General features: G+C 34.0%; 1 protein-coding gene across 2 annotated transcripts in view; it reads left to right on the forward strand.

Annotated features, from left to right (window-relative positions):
* The window catches only part of LOC118749005 (zinc finger protein 566-like), a 51,341-nt gene that overhangs the window by 13,444 nt on the left and 13,521 nt on the right, over nt 1-24,376 (forward strand). Inside the window, exons 3-7 of one of the 2 annotated variants that reach the window (XM_036483787.1) lie at nt 1,229-1,309; nt 2,317-2,555; nt 2,611-2,741; nt 5,333-5,502; nt 16,758-18,144. In XM_036483787.1, the coding sequence (XP_036339680.1) occupies nt 1,229-1,309; nt 2,317-2,555; nt 2,611-2,741; nt 5,333-5,502; nt 16,758-17,753 (1,617 nt within the window). In that variant the 3' untranslated portion in view covers nt 17,754-18,144. Of the gene's footprint in view, nt 1-1,228; nt 1,310-2,316; nt 2,556-2,610; nt 2,742-5,332; nt 5,503-16,757; nt 18,145-24,376 lie in introns of those variants that run through there. The other variant, XM_036483788.1, reaches the window with a different exon arrangement.

Consider the following 24,376-nt stretch of genomic DNA (forward strand, 5'->3'; position numbering starts at 1 on the left):
GTATTTATAAAATTCTATTTATAGGGAATATGCAAAATATATACAAAAATATACAACAGTAACTGGTATGCTAAAACTATGAAAACGTGCAAAATATGTTAAGATGTGCAAAACATAAGATATGTATAGTAACAAATAGTCAGTACTAATTTTTACTGGAATCTGCAATTTTTACTGGAAAAGTGTATAATAACCCAAAAAATTTGCAAGAGAGCACTGAATCGAGAGCTTAATAACACGGGAGAGCTGCAAATTATTGCTAGTGAAATTTTTACTAGCAGAAATTAGCTAGCGGATTGCCAATTTGTTGAATTGGTTAAGCATAAACAAAAGTAAAATTAATGGAAATCAAAATGTTAATGATGTACTGGACTGTGTAAGTGCTTGTGTGTAAAGCAAAGAGTTTAAAACTGATTTATAAATAATAAAATATTTACAGGGGAACGTCAAAACAGTGCAAAAACTTTTCACTTTTCTTCTCAATTTCACGCACTATTTTGCTTTTACGCTCTCGCTGCAATTTTTTACTGGAGAAGTTACTATACAAACCTATAATAGGACCAAATTAACTCACTTTCTCCAATAATGAGTTTCTACCCGGGTCCAGACTTTCTGTAATGTTAAACAAAAATATGCACTTACATAAGTATCTGAGCTCTAGTTATTAGTGTGAAGCACGGCCGAAGTCCGCTTTCGTGGAAAGGCATTCTGCGAAAAAATACTGTGGTATGACCTAGTTTAGCCTAACCAAAACTAGTTTGTCCTAAGATCAGGTTTGGCCGGTATCATATCGCATGTTTAATAATATACAGAATTATTTAAAAATTTCAATTTTGTGGGAAAACGCAATCAAAGTTTGATCAGTTCATACAATTGGTGTACCAAAAGAAAGATGGGAAGAAACATATCTTCGCCATTTTTGGGAAGTTGAGTCATCTGTTATATTATAATTATAAAATCAGCTACTTTATTTTGAATATTCTTTTTCTTATAAATTTAATTTTCATCTTTGGCATATTCTAAACACATACTATAAGGATTGACTATATGACCATTTCAGAAAAGTGAAATGGACATAATTTGATATTTGACATTGTGACCATATCAAACAGACATACTGCCCATTATGGTCCCTTTAAGTGGTCACAATGTCAATTGACCTTATGGCCATGGGCCTTATATCACCCCATCGTATATTTATATTACCGGATATCTTCGTATTTTGCAGCAAAGCAACAATAATAAAAACTATGAAGACTCTGATCTGGAAGACGATTATACTGAAGGCCCCTCAAAAGGTGGTACTCAGGTGAGTTCCTTTTTGAGTTTTATTCCATGTTTAATCAAAAGCATATACATATCGTTACCTTAATTCATGAAGGCCCTAACCTACACTTTTTTAACCGACTTCCAAAAAAGGAGGAGGTTATCAGTTCGTCGGAATATTTTTTTTTTTTTTTATGTATGTATGTTACCGCATAACTTTGGACCACGTCAACCGATTTCGATAATTCTCTTTGCATCGGATAGGTAGTGTCTCAGAGGTGGTCCCATACTAATCTGGTATAGATCCGATCATTGATATAGATATATATATATATATATATATATATATATATGTATATTTATATATGAGAATTGAAGTCGTTTTTTTGCTAAAAATTACTTGTTCGAAAGTGCGGTTTTCGCAGATTTTGGTAGGATATATGTGTTAAAATACACCTTCAATAAACATTTTAAAGTCCTAATAACAAAAGCATCTTAGATACATGTCACTTTTCAAAAAGTCTTACCTGTTTTTGATATTCTTTTTATGTTGTTGTTGTAGCAGCATACAAGTTCCCCAAAGAGTTTTTGGGGAGTGTTGCTGGAGTGACAGTCCTTGGCCAAATATAAATCTGGGTCGTTCCGGTTACGTAGACCCGACCCGACTGTCGTGGGAACGATATTCTTTTTATAGTGTTTTTTGCTTCTCGTGTAAAATTTAAAATTTGTTGGTTAGGGCATTTGTTAATTAAGGTAATATAACGTTCTCATTGAACCATTAACTTGAGTTTATGGGCCATTTTTGGAGTTTAACGCTAAACTCTACTCTTAAACTCGGAGCTTACCATACAAAAAATTTCGTTAAACTCTCCGTAAGCACCACTTTTATTTGGAGTTTATGGACATGCAACCCTTTTTTTTTAATAATCTTGGCTGCACTGTTGAAAAATTTGGCCTCACTGTTGAAAAATTTTGCCTCACTGTTGAATGTTTTGACAATTCACAGTTTGACAATTAAAATTTTACAATTTAATGAAAATTTAAAACTAGTGCGCGGGTACAATAAAAATGGAAACGCCAGTCCAGCAACGCAGAAAGAGGAGCTTTTGGAATAGTAGGGCAGAAGCTTGCTTTGTGGAATTGTGGGGGGAAAAGGTAGATGAGTTGCGCGGTGCTCGCAAAAATACGCACGTCTACCAAGAAATGTCCTCCGAGCTAGCAAAGCAAGGGTGTTTCCTATCTGCCCAAGATGTGAAGTACAAGATAGCCAACCTAACTGCTAAATACAGGTACTATGTCAATATCTTTTAAAATTATGATTTACTTAAAAAATCTTTCCTTCAGAAAATGCAAGGAGGCGATTGCACCCTCAGGAGGGTCACCGGCGTCGTGGAATTTGTACGAGGCTGTTCATAAAGTGATTGGGGCTCAAAGTATCAACAACGTCAATATGTGTGCGAAAGAGAGCATTGAATGTAAGTATTGTACCATTTCTCTGTTCCTTTACTCGTCCGCAGTGGCGTAGCCTGAAGGGGGATTGGTATGACTGAATAGTATTTATGATCTTTATGAAGACAAACCCTACTTCGAAAAGAGAATGCGCAATTTCTCTAAAAATTAAAATTTTAGAAGTGTATAAATTTGCTTGTCGCTGATTCTGAATGAGAAAAATTTATAAAAAAAAGCGTGTGTAACACCGTACACATGATAGAAGTGAAACTTCTTAAAAAAGGTGTGAGTACCAGGTACCTACTCACGAAATTTTGTGTGTAAACATATGTTTACGGTTCGGCAAACCATTAGGCGATTGAGTTACATACATAGGTTTGGTTAGAAATCAAAACAATAATTTCATTTCATCTTCATTTTCCGGTAACACCACCTTATACATATGAATTCGCGCTTCTAGCATCCATAGGAACGGGTTGTAATGGAAGTAATTGTATGTTTAACAAATAAATGAAAATGTTTGTAATGCAATCAATAGATCCTTACGAATTTGCCATTACGAAGGCACTAAGTAACGTACGCACTTTAGCACGTACCTATTTCGGCTGAGTCATCCATTTTCGGTTATTTAGTGTACAAAATAAACGCAATTTAAATGAGTTTGTACAACATGGCCATTAATGTAGCGATAATTTGTACAACTTGCCAGAAAATCCAATTTTTTGTTCTTTCATGCAACCAAGACATAAATTCATTCAACAGGCCCACAAACGGTGCAACATAGAGCAAAAAAACACCAAGTTGAACCAACGGTCGCTACGTTTATGGCTTTCTTTAAGAAACATCGGGCGAAAATTTCAACTGCTCCTGTAACACTACCTTATATAAGTTGGCCTTGCTATCATCCTCACATATGTTCATCAGAGTATACCAACGAAGGACGAGTTAATACAAGGACATAGCAAGAGCACAAAACTACTCTAGAAAATTACACGCACAATGACAGACATGAACAAATGTACAACCAACACATAATTTTTGACAATCAGTACAGTTCGCATTTATATCAACGAGCAGCTTATTCGATTTTTTTCGTTTGTACTACATATGTGCATATATACATGTACACAAATATATGTAGATACATACAAATATATATTTAACCATTCAAACATATGTACATACATGAAAACATTGCTGTGCATAAGTACATACATATGCCCATCAGTACATCAACGAAGCCCGTTTGCTTCATCATAAATATATCCATACAAACATATGTACACATGTACGAATGAATGTAGTTACGCGAAGCACGCTTGCACCATTTATACATTTATTGCTTGGTATCGTTCATACATACATATATATGTATACATACATACGTGCATTCAAACATACATATACACATATGTAGGTACTCGTCGCTTTATTTCTTTTTTCCCCTTCCCAATACTACCTATATCTTCCTTCTCACTCATGTAACGTTTTCAGTTTTAAAAATTTCACTCTCCATTTTTGCGATACCGCCGCCTAAGAAGTTTCACTTCAAAAATCTAAAAGCTTAAATTTGTAGAAGATTTGTTCTAATCATGAAATAGAAAAGAAAACAGCAAAATTTTTAGTCACATTTTATAGAATTTTTTGGGTATGCAGTTTTATAGCCCATTAAATTTTAATAGAATATAGTGCAAGTTTGAAGTTCCTAAAAAATCGCGTTGATTTTTGATAATTTTTATTCTCTATGTATTACGCACTTCTTTCCATACAAAAAACAATTGTCTAACATACTTTTTATGGAAGAAAATGCGTTAAAAAAAATGTCAAATAATCAACGCAATTTTTTAGCAACTTAAAACTTCATTCTAGTTGAAAATTTTGGTGCAAATTTGCAGAATTTTATTAATTTTTGAAATATGAATTTATATGTTTTTTGTTAGATAATGGGCTATACTTTTATAAAAAAATAATAAATATTAAATAACCAAAGGCGAATAGGGAAAATTTGATAAAATGTCGTGTCCCTATTTATTTTTCCACCACTGTATTTATGAAAAATTACAAACAGGCGACTCCTCTTTGAGGGTCTCACCTTTAAGCTATCGCTGAAGTTTTTTTTCACCCCCCCCCTTCGCACAATCCTGGCTACGTGACTGCTCGTCCGGCTTACAAGATTTAGTCAGAAGTCGTTCCAGGTACGGTTTAGTTATTAGTACAACGATTTTGGGTTGCTGTGCCCAAACGCGTGACCCGAATAAAAAAATGTTACTATATTTGTGCATTAATTTATTATTAATTTTGGTTTGAAATATAGTATTTTTTTACTTTTCATAAAGTGTGGTCCATCCTCTGTCTTTTAGGGGGTTTAGGGGGCCACACCCCCTCCTCCTCTGCCCCCACCCCAAAATCGTTGTACAAATTCCCAAACATTTAACGTCATTCCCATACGTTTACAATGTCTTCAATAATATCTTCCGAAACAAATCAGTCCATTTCTGACTAATTTCTGTGAAGCGGGCGAGTAAAGGAACGTACTAGATATTATTTTATGTACATAGTTCCATAACACTTAATTTCTTTTTCTTTATTTGATTTCACTTTTATTACTATGTTTTAGGCAATTCACAGGAAACAAATGAATTCGCACCGTTGGGGGTGTCAGTGCCATCACCTCCGTCATGGACTGAAGAATTTGCGTCAGCCTCTCCCCTATCCTCCACTGAGCTGGCGTGGCCCTCGCCGCATTCGGAACGTGCATCGTCTTCCAATGTGCACGCTACAAGAAAAGTAAGTGAAAAGTTAGTGACAATGTATGAGGAGTTCGGCAAGGTTTTTAAGCAAGCAGTTCATGAGTACTTGGCAGTTAACGGAAAAATTGCTAAAGTAGAAGAGGGAAAATTTGAGGTTTTAAAAGAAATGAGGGATGACAATAAAAAACTTACCCAAGGTGTTTAGGATTTTTAAGTCGTCAAAATTAATAAAATTAATATTGATTCAAATCCGGAAACCGAAGTTGAGTAAAATGAGTACATTACCAATTTACAAATTTTTTAAACTTTTTTGGAATTTTTTTGAATATGCAGTTTTATAGCCCATTAAATTTTAGTATAATAAAGTGGAAGTTTTAAGAGATTGCAAAACAGCCGTTAATTTTTTTTTAAATTTTCTTTGAAAACGGTTTTAGGCATTTTCATCGATAAGGAACAAGTGCAAGAAGCCGTGAGCATAAACAATTGGGCAATTCACAAGGTGTTGTGAAGTTATATTTTCCTAACAAAAGTTGTGTTAAAACACGACGGTTGTGAACACCTGTTACGATTATTTATTATATCTCAGCACTTAACCTCACATAACACCGAATAAACATAGGTTGCAGAGTTGTATCGTCATGTGTTATTTTTCTTCACAAAACAATAACAACATTTTTACAACTGTCATGAAATATCATGACTTCACGACAAATACGACACCTTGTGAATCAACGCAATTTTGCAGTAGCTTAACACTTGCACTTTATTATACTCAAATTTAATGGGCTACAAAATTGCATACTCAAAAAAATTCTAAACAAAATTTTATTTTTTTTTTAATTGTAATGTACTCATTTTACTCAACTTCGGTGTAAAAAAAATTCATAACTCAAATTATTGTAGAGTGCACCCCATAACATTATACTTAAATATTGCGCAATACTCAGAGTTACCATTGTGATTTTTTCCAATTTTTTTTGAGATGGCATATTTTCAAAAACTAATTTTTTTATCAAAAAATTTGTATGTGGAAAATTTTTCAAGAGAAAAATTAAAAACTATTTTTTTTCGTAGGGAATTTTGATGTGTGTATGTGTGATTTTATCGATAAAAACGTTTTAATTGCGTATGCATGTTCACTTTGAGCAAATTGTGAGCACTGGTTGGGGAAATCTTCGGTATATTGGGCAAATCTCTAATTGGGCCCCAATTGGGCCAAAATTAGAGCCCAATTGGAAAAAACTTTTGGCTCTGATCGGGCAACCTCAAAAAAATTCCAGCAAGGAAACTTTATCATAATGGGCAACAATTTTTGCGTCCTCAACTGGCACGAAAATGCATATAAGTGCATTTTCAGAAAAAAAATCATAACTCGAAAACGACGAATTTTAGCATATTGCTACTCGTACTGAAAATAGTTTATACTATTCCCTAATAGACAAAAAAGTGTCAGAGAAAAAAAAGATGTGGCAATTTGAAAAAAATCAATTTGAAGAAAAAAAAAATTTTTTTGTTAATAAACAATAATTAATTATTTATAAACAATTACTGATGTTTAGTTCACTAGATCGATTCAGTAGATCAATATCTGCAATTTAAAAAATCGTTAAAATCCTTGCTTTTTTGCGGCAGTTATAAGCGATTTCATCAAAAGTTGCTATTAAGAGAGGAAAAAAGAAGCGTTCGTACTCAAAAAGGAAAAAATTCATTATTCGAAAAATTCGCATTTCTGAGCAAAAAGAAAAAATACGTGTCTCCTTAAATTGTTCAAGGAACAATCCCTGTGAGTTTTATCGCAAACTTAAATTCACTTTCCGCCGGCCTGGGTGATTTGAGATGGAATGAGCCATATATAAATTAAATATATCTCTTTCATATCACATATCTTCATTTGTTAATATAAAAAGAAAGAAGATTTCAATGTAGTTTAAAATACACTGTTTAAAAAACTAAATTTGATTTATTTAAGGAAATTTTTATGAATTTTACTGAAAAGACTCTACATACAAAGACTCTACATGAATACACTCTAATTTTTTTTTGTTTATTTGCGCATATTAAGAAAGGTAACCACTTTCCTCTTTTAATGTGTGCAAATTTGCACACCGTGTAATAAAATTAAACACTGCCTGTTTACTTTAACATACCAAATTTGTCGCAGAGCGCAAAATAACACATAAAATGTTTAAAATAGAGTAAATGTAAGCCCCTAATCTTTATTATTTGTAGGAAATGTATTTTTAGTTTAAAAATTTTTGCAACTTCAAACATTTCATGTGTATATTTATGTGTATATTGTAAAGATCACAAGTTCAAAATCGAATCCTGAACATCTTATACGTATGTATATTTATACAGATTCCTGTTGAAAAATATATATTTTTCAGTAGTAGTTTTACACACACTTTTCATAGTGTACAGGTACAAATGTAACATATTAATTACTATTTTTTATACTTACTTTGCAAAATACTTATGTATAAAAGATGTAATTTATAAATTGAAATTACAAATGTTTGATTTTATGAAATATAAAAATATATATACACGTATTCCAAGTCCTTAGGATGGGTTAAATTATGTCTTTTTCTTCAAAATGTTCGGTTTTCTTACAAATTATGAGATGGATACGTAAAAAAAGAAAATTGGATATATTTGGATACATTTTTGGCTTGGTCGGTGATACATTTTCTTGGGACGGCGCGGCAACACTGGTCCGCAACGTAAATATATGCATACATATGAAGGGTTAGTTAATGGTCTCGCCTAATAGTTAAAGAACTACAATATAATTGTTTGGATGCCGCAATACCAACATGTACATATAAGGGGTTAGTTAATGGACTTTAAACATACGATTCACAAGGGAAATGCATTTTGCTACCCCATATAAATTTACAGCCCAGCGAATCAAACTTCCCTATGTATTTAAACGCCGCCCATTCAAAATTATTGTAGCGTTCGCAATAACAATCCAGATTGTTTTTTTTTTAAAGCGCAATTTCTGAAAAAAATCGCTAAAAATCGAACTTTTTTTAAAATAAAATTCATGAAATCGATTCAACAAATGTTTTATTTTAAAACTGAGATCTTGTTATAATACAGTTTTTAAAACCAAAAACGAATATAATACTTCCAGAGGGTAATAATAAATAACACAAATCACTTATACAATAGTGATGTACAAACAATTTTCTTTAAAAATATGCATACTTTTTAAAAATATTTGTTTCAACACATTTTGCAATAGGACTGCGCAATTACTAAATTTATTATAGCTCATATTAATTGATTAATAGCATAATCTGTTTTTATGAGCTCGGTGCTAAAAATAAAATACAAACCTATAATAAGGCGAGATCAGCTATTTCCACAATTTCTTCAAAATCACCTATAGTGTCTGAATCATTTACATTTCTGTTGTTTGATATTGGAAACGTTTTGCAGCAGAAACTATTAGCCTTCATATAGCACTTTATTCGAACTGTTGAATTAAGGCTTTCCAATCTCATCCTATTTCGAATCTTAGTTTTTGTTGAATTCATTACGGAAAAAACGCGCTCATCAAAGCATGTGAGTGCGGCAAGGATAATAATATGAATTTACTTATATTTCCAAACATTTTATTGCCTGTTGCGGTTTTCACTCCGTAAGCAATTATCCAAAATTCTTCAGAGTCGGATGGAATGGTTCCGAGAAAAGTTATTCCATGGGAAAGTTAAAAGATTTAAATATTCAGTTTCCGCTCTTTTATTTCCTTCAAAGTCAAATAGTGAATTGGCAGGTCCCTGAAACTCGCCCTCTTGTGATTCCCACACTTTTCTGGAGACAAAATAAAAGCTTTTTTAAAAGTATTTAATTGACTAGGTAATCGTTTCAAAAGTTCTTTGATTACGGTGATTAAACGTTTTTGACAGTTTTTATATATGCTTCTTATGTCAAGTTTATCACGCAGTTCATTAGCTTCTTCTGTAAAATTATCGAGGAAAACTAAGTTTTGTATATTTTGTTATAATTGGGATAAATTTATTTGAAGGGAAAAAATCGCCAATAGCGATTTCCAAAATTTTTACGGGCAAATATCAAAAAAAAAAACATCGCCAAATCTGGACACTCTGACTATACTTCTCTTCACAATCCGCACTCTCAGTGAGAGGAAGACAAGGAAGCGTATTCGTTAGAAAACTGCACTGTGAAGCTAAGTCTTCCGATGCAGACCTCTAGTTCATAGGCATGTATATATTTATATTGCTCATACAATTTTAATACAAAAAACATTCAAAACATTAAAGCCTTTAACCGTTAATCTATCATTGGAACAAAAATTTTGCATATGTATTTTCTTTTCTCCTTGGCTTTTTTGTCATGAAGATTGAATTCCAGTGTTTATCTTATTTGTAACTCCTTCAGTTTTTAGCCAAATTCATTGCAAAGCTTTGTTGTAATTTCAAATTTACTAATTCTGTCCTATGGTAAAAAAAAAAATTACCGTTGCTATGCATTGGCTAGTAAGATGTTTTTAGGTTGCACCTTAAGATAAAAAAAAGAAAGAAATAATTCGGATTGAAATGTACATATGGAACAAAAATGTTCCAACGGGTGGAATTTCTAACTTTTTTAGGAGCAAGGCTGGATTTTAACATCTTTTAGACTCTATATATCGTCGTTTAAAGTACAAAACCGCGTATCTAGATAATGCAAAACCGCTATGTGAATTTGCATAAATTATTTTCTAGAGAGTAAAAACCCTCATATTTCAAACCGGTTCCCTTTCTTATAAAGCAATCGCATTTCTGGCTAGTATATTTCAGGACGAATGGATAAGGGTTGCGCCAAGAGCTTGTGTGAGCAAATCCAATTTTTGGCAGGCAATGTCAGTTACGCGGTTTTGCAGAATGACGATACGCGGCTTTGTACTTTAAACGACGATATGGTTATGGTGATCAGGCCGATTGCACCGCGACCAGATTTGATCTATTTTGCCCCCTGTTTCAACTCAAGTTGTTCAGTTTACACAAGACTTGTATTAACCCTTGCTGCGAAATCTGCATTGGGTAGATCGATATCTTGCTAGTTTATTAAAAATCGGGCTCTGCAGTGAGCTAGTGTGGTAATTATACGTTCCATTGGTCCCCTTCTTCCTGCAAATGTCTGTACTACTTCTTCGACTTTTTCTACCATACGAGTGCTCCATATACTATTATGGGTGAGTATAAACCCAAAAAGGCTTTTTAGAATTCAGCTCCCATGTTTTCCCCACGAGCTGTTTAGTGGTAAACAACGATTTCCTTGCTTTGTTGATAATAGAACTGAGATGTGAGTTTTCTATACAGGTTTACGCATTTATATTTGACCTCCTCCTTTAGCTTAATCACAGTCATATTTATGGTTAGATCTTGGGAGCATAACTTCCTTTTTCTAGTGAAAGAAATGATTGTAGTTTTATTGGGATTTGTGGACATTCCCTCTTTCCCACTTGTTATTAAACATTTAGGCGTCCTTCATCAAGGTACCAATGGTCCTTTTATGGTCGCCGTTTATGATTACACAGGGCAACACTGATCTTGGTGCGGCAAATGTTAACATTGTTTCTGATAGACTTTTTTGTGCTGATTACGAATTCGTAAGTATAAAGTTTCCATCAGGTCTAGATTTTGAGAAAAACGAAGTCAAAATGTCAAAAAAAAAATTTGTTTTTTGCAATATTTGAGAAGCTCTAGCAATGAAATAAAAGGTGAGAGTACCTTCCACTTAGGCTTAAATTAAAGCTAGAACCCTCGACTGCTGTCCCGGAAAATACTGTCCCTGCACCTTGACCTGAGGGCCACTTATAGTCATTTATTGAACAGCAAAAAGTGTCAACAAATTTTTCTTACTATTTTAGAAGCTCAAGCAAAGGAATAAGAGGTGATAGTACCTTCCACTTACGCTTGAAAAAAAGCTAGAACTCTAGACTTTAGTCCCTAAAAATAACGCCCCTGCACCTTGAACTGTTGGTCCCTTATAGTCATTTATTGAACAATAAAAATGTATTAGAAATTTGTTAAAATCAGCTCTTGTTTTGGTATTTGTACTGCCAAATGTTATGCTGTGGGCATTGACAGCACAACCGATGATGAGCACTTTCCTGTGGTTTTTGCAGTAATCCACTAGTTTCTTTACTAAATCTTGTAAAGTCATAGAAAGGCAGAAATTTAGTACTTGAGTCTATGATTATCGCTTCCCTTGGTTTGGCCATTGCATATTTTCACCGGCGAATCTCCTGCTAAGCTCCGCCGTTGCTGCTTTTGCATGATGCAGATTTGCCTGCATGCACCTCATCACGTATTTGTTTTTGTCTCGGACTCACTGGGAGACTTCTTGTCATCTTATTCGATTCCTACCGCTTCCATTTGTTTAGCCAGCTCGTCTCTGCTGACAGCTGCCGCATTCAGCCGGAGTGCAACATGAACAAAGCGTAAATTAATGCTTCCTTTGACAGCCTCCAGACTTGCAGCAGATTTTTGGCCCACCGACAAGACCAGCATAAGATTAAAGCCTCTCAACTGTTTTTAGGTTACGCCAGGATCCGACGTACAATTTGCAAATAAATAAATAATTGACTACATGACGTGCTAGGAAGAGGTTTAACTCAAAAGTCCTTGCTCATCAAATTGTTCTTAAAATTCCTATTCTGCCATCATAACTAAGTGTTTAGAGCTAAATATTTAAATTTTCTATGGTATGATTCCAAAAATATCTACATAACGTGTGGCCCATATAGCGTATTGTTTTAATCATGTTGTTTTGGCAGTGAAAGCTCTTTCCCTCTGGAAATCTCTGCGGAACGGAATGATTCGCTTTACGCTTGAACAACGTTGGGAAACATAGACATATTTTCAGACGAAGAAAATTTTTCTCACGGCGGCTATGTTAACAAGCAAAACTGCCGTACCTGGGGATCGAAAAATACGCACGTGACCGCCGAATAAGCAATGAATGCATCCTCAGATAATGACAGTTTGGTGCGGAATTTGGAGCGGTGACATCATTGGCCCGTTTTTAAATAATTGAAAATGTTGCTGGAAACGCTATTCCGAACAACGGTGAGCGCTACAGAGGCATGAAACTGTAGACATGGACTTGAACGATCTATAGCTTCAGCAGAGTGGCGCGCCATGCCACACAGCCCATGCGACAATCGATCTTTTGCGCGCCAAGCTCAGGTTATGTAATTTGTGACAGCTGAAATCTGACACTCCTTTATCTAGATTTGTATTTTGGAAGTAGGAGAAAGGGGAAGAATGTGATCGCCTTTTGTGAAAACGGTAGTAGAAAGCTACTAAAAAGTGCGCAAAGTATACAATTAGAAGTAAAATGTGTGTCTCTGTGAATTTGCAATATATTTGGTTTTTTAAAGGAAATACTAAACAATACGTAAAAATATAGATTTTTAATTTAAGTTATTCGTCATTTCCTGGAACAAATCTAGAATACCGACCGTTCAGCTATGCAAAAACGAAAAATGCAGAACAATAGAATTTTTTACGCTCATTTCAACCATGCCAAAATTATTTAGCGCAAGTAAAATATAAAGACGGTTGAAGTTAAATTTTTTGATTTTTTTTAATATTAATACATAATTGAAATTGTTTTTTACATATTTAAACCAAAACCACTAAAAAACGAACAAATGTTACTTTTCCATGAAATAGCCTTTTTTGGAGAAAACTGCATGATTAATGGTAAAGAGATTTATATTATTTAGAAAGTACACGCGATTATCTTTAATTCGATACATATACTATTTTCTCATGATCTACTTTTGGGTTTTAAGAACTAAGTGATAAAAAAATATAAATAAACAAAGCAAATAAACCTCTTATACCTTCTTTTAGCGTAAAAAGTTCTATCAATCGGCACTTTTGGTTATTTTATAGCTAAACGATCGCTATTCTATACTTGTTCCAGAAAATTACGCAAACGAAGGTGATGCCAACGAATATTTAGTATGAAGAATTTTTGGTTTTACTACTAATGTAACTGTAGAGTGAACAACAAGTAAAGGAGCCGATTTTATGTGTGGGAGCGAGAAGACTGTTTTATTACAAAACCTTTCTATTATTGAATCATGGGCGGCAGCGATGTGTTCGTAATTCGCATGGCAATTCGATCAAAATTACCTACAAATGAGGTAATTCGTTCTCAAGATTTTGTATGGCGAATTTCGTAATTCGATGGGGAATTAAGATTGATAGAGCCAATTTTGAATGGTAGAGCGAATCACGTGCCATGGGGACGTCGTCGCCCTTACGGCGAATATTGTTTTTGTGTTTCATTCATTTATTAATTATAATTTCTGTATATTCATGTAAACATAAAACATAAGATTACATAAATTGGATTATACCGAGCAAGCCATTCGTAAGATGGAGCCAGAAACCGTCACCAAGATATAAGAAAACTGGACTAACGGGATGCGTGACTGCGAAGCCAGTCGAGGCAGCCACATCAATGAAATTGTGTTCCATAAATAATGGAAATGTTTGCTCTTCTAATACTTCTTTATTGCTAGTACAATATGATCGCAATGAGTTTTCAATTCGAAATCAAAGAAAGACAGACTGAAAATGTTTGTGATTTTAGAAGTATACGTATGTATACTATGTAAACTACCATGATACAAAAAAGAAGGTAGTTTAATTTAATGACATCGTTGTTGTTGTTAACCATTTGACTTTGAATAAAATTATGAAGTTTCATCAAATTCATGCTACCTGATCACTAGAAGAAATATTATTATTTTTTTTTAAGCAGAAGATTTTATCAGTACATTCAAAGATGTGGAATATGATGAATTAGAAAATTATGCCGGCTACATGATTTCGAAAATGGGGTTGACGACTAGGTTTCAGAAAGCATGAAGAAAGTGTATACTTACATATCGTCGCTTAAAGTACAAAACCGACATTTTTTGCCAAAAATTGGATTTGCTCACACCAGCTCTATCTATTCATCCTGAAATGCGATTTCTTGTAAAAAAAGAGAACCATTTTGAAATATGAGTATTTTTACTCTCTACAAAATAATTTATGCAACCTCACATACGCAGTGGTGCATTTTGTTGATGTTTGATGATGACGGTTGTGTACTTTAAACGACGATCTGTTAGTTGTTTATCGGAGGGCGGTCTGTTCAAGCCGACTTCAGGTGTTTTGCATAAACTAAAATTTGTGAAATTTAATGACGAGCGCTAATCACAAAGCCTAATTTTTTACAAAATCTTATAAGAAGTTTAAAAGTAAATTTGAACCAAAATATAAAAAGTTTTTATTTGGGAAGAACATTTTTTAGAATTCGATTTTTAAATCGCAAGATTGCATTCAAAATAAGAAAACAAAAAAAACCCAGAATAATGCGCGCGTGATTTTTATTACAAAATGAAAACAACAATTGCGATGAAATCTTTTTTAACAGTTTACATTTTAAATATTTTGAATAAAAAAAGGTGCGAACCACGTAAGTAAAAAAAAAGTACCAAGCACTGATAATGGTTTTTGATTTGAAATGTTATTACATTGGTATAAATATGGGAAAGAAAATACTCCGATTTATTGTTTTAATATTATCAAAGTGGCAAGGCCGTTGATAATACTCACAATTTATGAAACTTCAAAAAATTGTATTATCCGTCAAAAGTTGTTTATTGAAACTACCTTCTTTTTTGTATCCTGTAAACTACTACATAGAATGAAGTGCCATATCATAAGAGGGGTGGTTCAGGGAATTCAACAAACAAACACAAATTTGACGGTCTCATGTTTCCTTCAAGCCGCAATGCATATCGAGTCCTAGCCGCGAAAATAAAGTAAGCGAATTTAATTTTGAAGGATAAATGCTCTTAGAGCACATGCATCAAAAAGCAAGTTAAAAATAAAATATACATTATTTTAGCGGTTAGGGCTCGATATGTTGACTTTCTGCGATGCTCTTCGTTCTTTGGAAATCATGAAAATTGGAAACTAGAAGATATTTTCATAACCAAGACTAAACTTTTTACACATAAAGCGGTGTAGTATTTTATATATCGGACAAATCCAATAAAGCGCGCTATTCGATTCCCTTTTAGTTTAATTGACACAAATTAGAAATGCCAACTGATACCAAGTCCTTCTCTAACTGGTTGTTTTATCCCCTGCCACCACCAGCGGCAGCAGAGTTTCTCATAGATTTGCAAAAACTGTATTTTTTGTTAATTTTTCATATGAGTTGCTTTTCAATAATAATTAATAAACCGCTCCTGAATTTTGACACGTAATTTTTAGGCAAAAAACAAAACCGACTAATTCTCATATAAAAATTTAAGATTTACACCAAGTTAGAATGGACCGCCTGTGAGGTAACACCTGTCATTAAAATAATAAAAAAAAAAGAATTATAGAAATTGGTTAACGTCGTCCAAAGTTATGCGGTAACATACAGTTCGAAAACACCCTATCTCAAAAAACTTTTCAAGAACGCCCTATTTCAGAATTTTATTGAAAAACACCCCATCTCAGAATTTGGTTGAAGAACGCCCTATTTCAGAATACAATTCAAAAATTCCCGATCTCACTTCAAAATGTATTGGAAATGTGCTGATATAGGGCGTTTTTGAAACGAATGCTGTAGTAGGTCGTTCTTCAACCAAATTCTGAAATAGGGCGTCTTTTAAAAGTTTTTTGAGATAGGGCGTTTTCGAATTGGCTGCCGAGATAGGTCGATCTTCCACTCAGCAGTCGATATATGGTAAACATATAATTTTGTTAATTTTGGGCGTGTGTGAATCGGTAACAAAGTTCTATGGGGAAAGCTGTTGAATAATATTTTTACTATGGTGAGACAGTTTTGCCAATCTGTTGTGTGAAATGAAATATTTTTTGACAGCAGTAAATTTTTGATAACCGCAGATTTATTTGTAAAAAAATATTACAAATTGAAGTGAAATGAATATTTTAAGAAAACATCTACCATCGTTGATTGCAATTCATCTATTTAAGCTTTTATTTAACGAAAAATTACAACATCAACAATCTTTGCGATTGTCAAAATTTTCTATGCATTTGTCAAAAATTTCACTACCCTCATGAGCTACTGAAATTTTATTCACCTGGTAGTTGTCAAAAATTTACTCGCCGCGAACTTTGTTACCGATTCACACACGCTCTTTGTAATTTTTTTTTTAATCTAAAAAAAAAACCCTATATGGACCACCCTGTATAAGTAAATATCTATGTGTTTATAAGTATTTTTTAACAATTATAATTTTTTTAGGCTACATCAAAGTCGACAATTAAAAATTCGACAGAGACTACAATACCAAGAAGCAGTTTAGAGGACGCGCAATATGAACTTTTAGCTGATATTTATAAGAACTACACTTGCCTTTGGGACGAAAACGAAATTGCCTATAGGTTCAAAAATAGACGCGATGAGGCACTTAAGACGTTGCATTTGGAAGTTAATGAAAGAGCTGGTTTGGATCTCACTAAACATGAAATGGAATATGAAATTACACGACTACGAAGATTTTGTTCCGTTGAAAAGAAAAAAAAAGTATTATGCAAGCGAAAACAACAAAGATATCAACCAACATGCTCGTTTCACAAAAGCATTGTATACCTCGAGGTCGATGTTCCCCCGTTTGAGTGCTCGGAGTGTGGAAAATTACTGCCAGGTTTAGGTCAGTACAAAGTACATTTGGCATCTCATGACGGTTCGCTACCATTTAAATGTCATCTCTGTGGGCATGGCTTCCAGCTGGTATCGAATTTAACGGTCCATTTGCGAAGACACGTACACGACTATATATACAAATGCGAGATATGTGATAAGCCCTGCGCCACATCAACAGAAATTAAGATCCACATGCGTTCGCACACAGGCGAAAAGCCATTTATTTGTTCTATTTGTGGTCAGGGATCTCGAACGTCTTCGCACCTTTTAGTACATATGTTGCGCCATCAAAAACGACCGCGCTACCAATGCAAACTTTGCCCAAAAATGTTCTATGAAACTGGAACGTTACACGAGCACATGGCCGTTCATAGGAATATACGAGACCAAATATGCAGCGTATGTAACAAGGGCTTTACAAGTGGTAAGCAATTGCGACAGCATCAGCTTATCCACAACGCTGAAAAGAAATATTCATGTAAACTTTGTGGAAAACGTTTTGCCCAATTTGCAGGCCTTAGTGGGCATATGAAGTCACACGGTACCAAATTAGCAACGACCGTCCGCGGAAGTAACTTTTTTAATTCAGAATAAATCAATTTTCGTTTTCATTAAAATTAAAATAAAATCATGTATGCATGTAAGTGACTTCAACCGAACTAAACTTAATAAAAATGAAATCAGAATAATGTTTAAACATGTAATTTTTCAAGAGCTTATTCGATGTAAGGCGAATGTGCAAAGCATGGATAACTATGGTGCAAACACCAGCGCTAGTTTCAGGAACAGCTGAACCAATCTCCTGTTAGTAGATACAAAAGACAATTGGGAAGTTCTCGTATTTTTCCAATCGAAAACATCCAGAAGCAAAATGTTTCAGAATTTGATAGTATGTATTTGCTCTCAGAAAAAAATCCTCCAAAGTGTAACGACGCAAAATTCGAAACTTACCAGCTTTAGTAACAGTTAATAGGAATTTTGTTTACATCCAAAAGCGTCAAATAGAAATCTAGAATCTAGAATAAAAATAAAAGTATTACTAAATGGTTGTAATTTGCTAAGACAGAGTTTACACGCGAAAACTTTCGTCAACGCAATGTTTGGAATTACATATCATTTAGTGTTGCTCGTTTCACTTACACTTATCAACTTTTTATTGCGCAAATGTGCCAGCCGTTAACCGCCAACTTAATTCACTAAGGGCCGTTTTCGCAAGAAAGTTTTATTTAATTTATCTGCACTTTAAATACAAATTTTGCTCTTAAAAAATGCATTTGAAGTGCTAAAAAAGTTTAAAACCTCCTTGAGAAAGGAGCTCGGTGTCTCTAGCTTTATCTTTTCCTCGTCGATTCCAGTTGTCACAACAAAAGTTGCCTCGCATAAACAGAGTACAAGCGAACGAGAGAAACCAAAGATTTCTACACAAACATTTGGAGCTATATTAAGATATTGTAAACTCATCAAAAATCATTTCATTATTTCGCTTAATTTCACAAAGATGATACTGATTAGCTGCGTCAAAATGAAAGGTCTTAATCTTTCCTATTGTTGATAACAGCAGTACATAATTAATTTGCTTATTTGTTTAAATAAGGTCCATTCCGTATCTTTTCTTACAAAATTCCGAAAAGTGTCAAAATGCAAGAGCGTAAGAAAAATTCGCTCACTAAAACAGAATAACCAGAAAGAATAAAGGAATTCAAAAACCATATTTTTAGTCCGAAGAATGGAAACAACAAAACGAATGTGAAATACAAATACCATTTTGTTTTGATCGCGGTGCAGATTTGGTATACATATTTGGCAATAAAAAATAATATTTCCCAGCTTAATGGTACTTGTTCACCAGGAAAGCGTTATAGTTCCACCAGAAGCACCACAAATCAAACCACAATCTCTTTCGTCTGACACTCATATCGGGATACATTTTCCAATCGCCTTAATTTAAGTTCTTCTGCAAGTAGTTTACAAATAAAGTTCCTTCAACGGCATTTTCATTGATATCCATATGGTAGTAATTCGTTTAAGCTATTGCATGTATTGCATTTAACTTTGCAAACAGGTGGCAGCCCTGTTTACAATAATTTCAAACTAAACCTTTTTAATCCTTTTTTATCTGACACCCAAATTGCGATACATATTTAAAATACCTAATTCTCCTAATGAAGTTGAATTAAGTTTTCAAAACAAGTGGCAATCCTCCTACATGTAATTTAAAATACAGTTTTTCAAAGCTATTTTGATTGATATTCATATTGTAACTCATTTAACCTACTTTATACATAGGTGGCAACCCTCCTACATATAATGAAGAAATAAAGGATTGAATACCATTTCGATCCATACCCATATTATAATTGGTTTAACATATAAATAATTTGTATTTAATTATTTATTAGGTGGCAACACTTTAAAAAACGAACTGACGATATGACTATGTACTTACATACATATGTACATAGAATACTAAAGGAAAAACAGATGAATTTAACTCCCAATTGACTTCCAAATTTGTGAGTTTTAGCGTCTTTCAGCGCAAAATAATGACTTGATAATTATTGCAAATTTCCGATCAGTCCTATTACCCGGCAAAATTTCGAAGTCATCAATGTAAAGGACATGAGTTTTTTAAATAACGAAATTTTGGAAATTCGATTTGGCTGAAAGCAAGTTCAGAGATATTTCGACGGAAATACGATATGTTGGTATAACTTGTGACGGCCGGACTACTTTATCCAACGAAAATTACCTAACAGTCACTTGTCATTTCCTTAATGCATACAGCCTATTGTGTAAGCGCCAATCGATACCAAGTTTTGTACATATAATAATAATAATAGATTGGCTTACACATATATTACGGTTTGGCCGAGCTTCTCCTCCGATTTGTGGCGTGCGCCTTGATGTTGTGACACAAAGCGGAGGGACCTACAGTTTTACGCCGACTCCGAGCGGCGATTGTATTTTTATGAGAAGCTGTTTTTCATGGCAGAAATGCACTCGGAGGTTTGTCATTGCCTGCCAAGGGACGACCGCTGTTAAGAAAAAACCTTTTTTTTCGATATTTTTTGCAATGTTGCTTTGACCAGGGCTTGAACCCAGGCGTTGCGGAGTGGAAACGCGCACTGCTTACCACTACACCACAGCGGCCGACATATGTACATATAGTGGTGGAAAAATAATAGAGACACGGCATTTTAACAAATTTTTCCTTTGCTTATTTAATATTTGTTATTTTTTTTATATATTTATAGCTCATTACCTAATAAAAACCCATATAAATTCATAGTTCAAACTTTGTGTAAAAATGCTGCAAACTTGCATCTAAATTTTCAAATCAGATTTTTTAGAATTTTTTTGAGTATGAAGTTTTATAGCCCATTAAAATTTAGTAGATAGTCAAGTTTTCTCAAGTGGGCCAACCAAAGTTAACTTTTCGATTTTTTATATTTCATTGACAGATTTTGAAAGTTAACATGCAATATTAACACCAAAGATTTTGCGCAAATTTTATTTTTTTTACGAGTTATTTGCAAACAAACTGTTATACAGGCTTTCACGCTTTTTGAAATTTTTGCATTCATTCGATTCTTATGATTTTTTACAGCAATTAGAGAACTTATTGGGCAACAAAATAAAGTGGTCAGTTTGTAAACTTTCGATTCTTGTTTTATAAAAAATTTGAATTTTTAATCAATTGAATTTTTTTCAAACTTTTATATACCTAGATTATTTTTTTTCAGTTCATTTGTATCATATTGGTTCATTCTTGTTGGTAAAAAGCTTTTAAGTCAGTCATTTGTTTACGAAAGTAGAATTGAATGTTTAGCGCAAATAATGCTTTTTGAATTCTTTTCTTAGGTATATTAGAAGTTGGTAAAAAATTCAATTGATTAAAAAAATTAAATTTTTTATAAAACAAAAATTGAAATTGACCACTTTGTTTTGTTGCCCAATAGGTTCTCTAATTGCTATAAAAAATCGATAAGATTCGAATGAATGGTTGCCGAAATATTTGAAAAAGTGTAAAAGCCTGTATAAAAATGTGTTTGCAAATAACTCGTCAAAAAAATAAAATTAACCCAAAATCTTTGGTGTCAATATTGCACACCATGTTAACTTTCAAAATCGGTCAATGAAATATAAAAAATCGCAAATTCAACTTTGGGTGGCCCACTTGAGAAAACTTAACTCAGAATAAAGTGCAAGTTTGAATTTCCTAAGAAATCGCCTTGATTTTTAACCGACTTCCAAAAAAGGAGGAGGTTATCAGTTCGTCGGATTATTTTTTTTTTTTGTATACCCACTTTTTTCCAAACAAAAAAAAAATATGTCGATCATACTTTGTATGGAAGAAAATGCGTTAAAAAAATTGCCAAAAATCAACGCGATTTTTTAGCAACTTAAAACTTACACTTCATTCTATTAAATTTAATGGGCTAGAAAACTGCATACTCAAAAAAGTTCTGAAAAATCTGTATAAAAAGTTGAAAATTTAGATGAAATTTTGCAGTTTTTATAATTTTTGCACAGAGTTTGAATATGAATTTATATGGGTTTTGTTAGTGAATGGGCTACAATTTTATAAAAAATAATAAATATTAAATAAACGAAGGAAAAATAGGCAAACTTTGAAAAAATGTCATGTCCCTATTTAACTACTTAAATCAGGGACGGGAACCGGATGAAAAATTTGGTCGGTTCGGTTCAGCGGTTCGAACCGTTTTTGCACTTTTGGATTGGTTCGTCGAAGGGGTTTTTTTGGTATTTGAACCGGCGTTTCGGTTCGGTTGAACGGTTCGAAAAACAAAAATATAACGCGCAAGTTTAAGTGTCAAGTGTCAAGTGCAACAACGCGCAAGGTTAAGGGTCAAGTATCTGTCAAATGACATCGCTTGCCTTTACATTTTATATTGTCTCATGGTAAACAAACATAGTAGGTATTACCATGCTAAACAAAAAGAAAAAAAGTAGTACATTTATCTATTGAAAATAAGTTGAAACGAACCTTTAAACCTTTATAGAAAGTGGTTCGGTTTTCGGTTCGGATCAAACATTTTTGAAAAATTCCGGTTCGGTTAATGGTTCAGTTAATTAATAGAAAAAAGCGGTTTCCGGTTCAAAACCGGTTCACGTCCCTGATTTAAATAGTTAACATTTGTTCGAGATTAGCTGTGGTTAACAAATTGAACGATTCTTTCTTCAGAAAAAGTTTCTAACAAAAATTACGTATTATTGTCAGCTGAATCCAAATGTGTAGTAAGAAAAATCGACCTCTGGTCAAGTTAACCCACTTAAAGCATCCCTGACTTTGTGGTTCACATTTTTTCGTTTTGCAGTAAAGATCAAGTTCTTCTGTTTTTACAGGGGTGGACGGATAGTCTAGGACACCCTACAAATGCATTGGTTTATTGGCCAACCAGTTCTGTAGAGGGAAAATACCAAACTTGCTATTTTCAAGTTGTCACCCTTTATATAGACGAGTATAGATGGAATGTTGCCAATCATGCTTTAAGTAGCCTCGGAGAGGGTCTTTCCGGTCGTGGAAGCAATTTTTAGAGGGTACCTAATACTGAACCACGCCCACTAAAACGAAGGAAGATTTAAGTAATTTTTATTCCAAAAGCAGGGAAACGTGGTCTTGACAATGCTAAAGATCAAAACGTAAAGTAAAGTCTGAGAAAACTGACAATGCTTTTCACAAATAAAAAGAAAAATTACCTAATTGTACACTAAGGGGAAAACACTTTAGAATAAAAAAAACGTGCTAAATTTAAAAAAAATACGCATATGAAAGAGCACCAACCCAACTCGTTTTAAATTTGAGTATGTACGTTATAAAATATGTCGTTGTGAAGTGCACAGATGCTTTTTCGTAATTAAGAAGAAAAAAAAATTCATTTTATTTTCCGTCTGGTGGTAATTGAACCCGGACCCTCTTGGCAGCAACCAATTGTATCAAGCGTCTTTGCACTGAAAGTACCAGCTATAATATGATCCATTCTCTCTAACTATCTATGCGGAACTCCACCGAACGGGACACTTGACTATATACAACTTAGTTGCTTACAGCGCCCTCAGATTGCTTGGCTTGGGTCTCTGGAAGGAAAGACCGTGTGGGCACATGTCCATAACAAAGGCTGAAATTGAAGCGCAGCCCACAGACTATATCCCGTCAAGGACCTGGGTTCTCAACAAACCCCGCACGAAATTCCCAAGCCGCAATGACTGCATTCTAGGATCCATTTCTTGGAGGACTTAACTGTTTCTGCGGATGAATCATATATGGAATGCGGGGGTGGTGCAGGGGTTTTAATTGAGTAATATAACTTAAAGGCCCCTATTATGAGTTGCATTCGATCTTCGACTGTGGTCGAAAGTGCTGATCGAACGAATTTTCATTTGGTATTATGACGCTCATTTGATAACGCGCTATTGTGAATTTCGCTCGTTTAGGTTGTTCACAACAGTATAATTTTCACCGCTGAGAGCTTTGTTTACATATCGAGCAAACTAAATAGTGTGGTTATACATATGTATGTATGTAAATTTTTGCAAGTTAAAATGTAATAAAAATGAAAGCGAGATTGTAAAAGCGTGGTAAAATAGAGTACAACGGAGTTCTGGTTCAACGATTCGTCAACAAAGGATGGGAGCTTAGAGATCGTGCCAACTGAGTATTGGGATTTTCTTTCACAAGTAAAACCAGCTTTTGAGCTTGTGTTAACGACGTTAGAACAGCATGAAGTTAATAAAAATTGTTTAAAATTTGTGTCTTAAGCACCAAAAAGTAAGGAAACAAATGCAAAAAAAAAAAAAAAAATCGAAAATTGAATGCAACTCATAATAAGGGCCAAAGTTATCCGTTCGCCTACCAGATTATGCATGCATGTTTCGGACAATTAAGGAGGCATTAAAGTACTTCAAATAGAACGCATCCCTGCACAGGGCACTTGCCCGTTGGGGTCCAAAAAATTACCTTCATCAGTCCAACACCAGTTACCAGATGGAAGAAAAGCTCTCGCATTTAGGCTAAGCGGATAGTGGAGCGGCGAGAAAAGCGTCGATGTACAAACGTGCATGTTTAGCTGAGAGCGCCCATAGAAGAGGAAAACATACCGGCATACACGTTTGTAATCGACGCTTCCCTTTTCTCATTGCTCGCCGTTTAACTAAACACACTACTTTATGCGAACAAATTGGAAACTACGTACTGA

The sequence above is a fragment of the Rhagoletis pomonella genome, unplaced genomic scaffold, assembly GCF_013731165.1.
Source record: "Rhagoletis pomonella isolate Grant_MI unplaced genomic scaffold, Rhpom_1.0 Rhpom_scaffold_00013, whole genome shotgun sequence".
NCBI lineage: Eukaryota > Metazoa > Arthropoda > Insecta > Diptera > Tephritidae > Rhagoletis > Rhagoletis pomonella.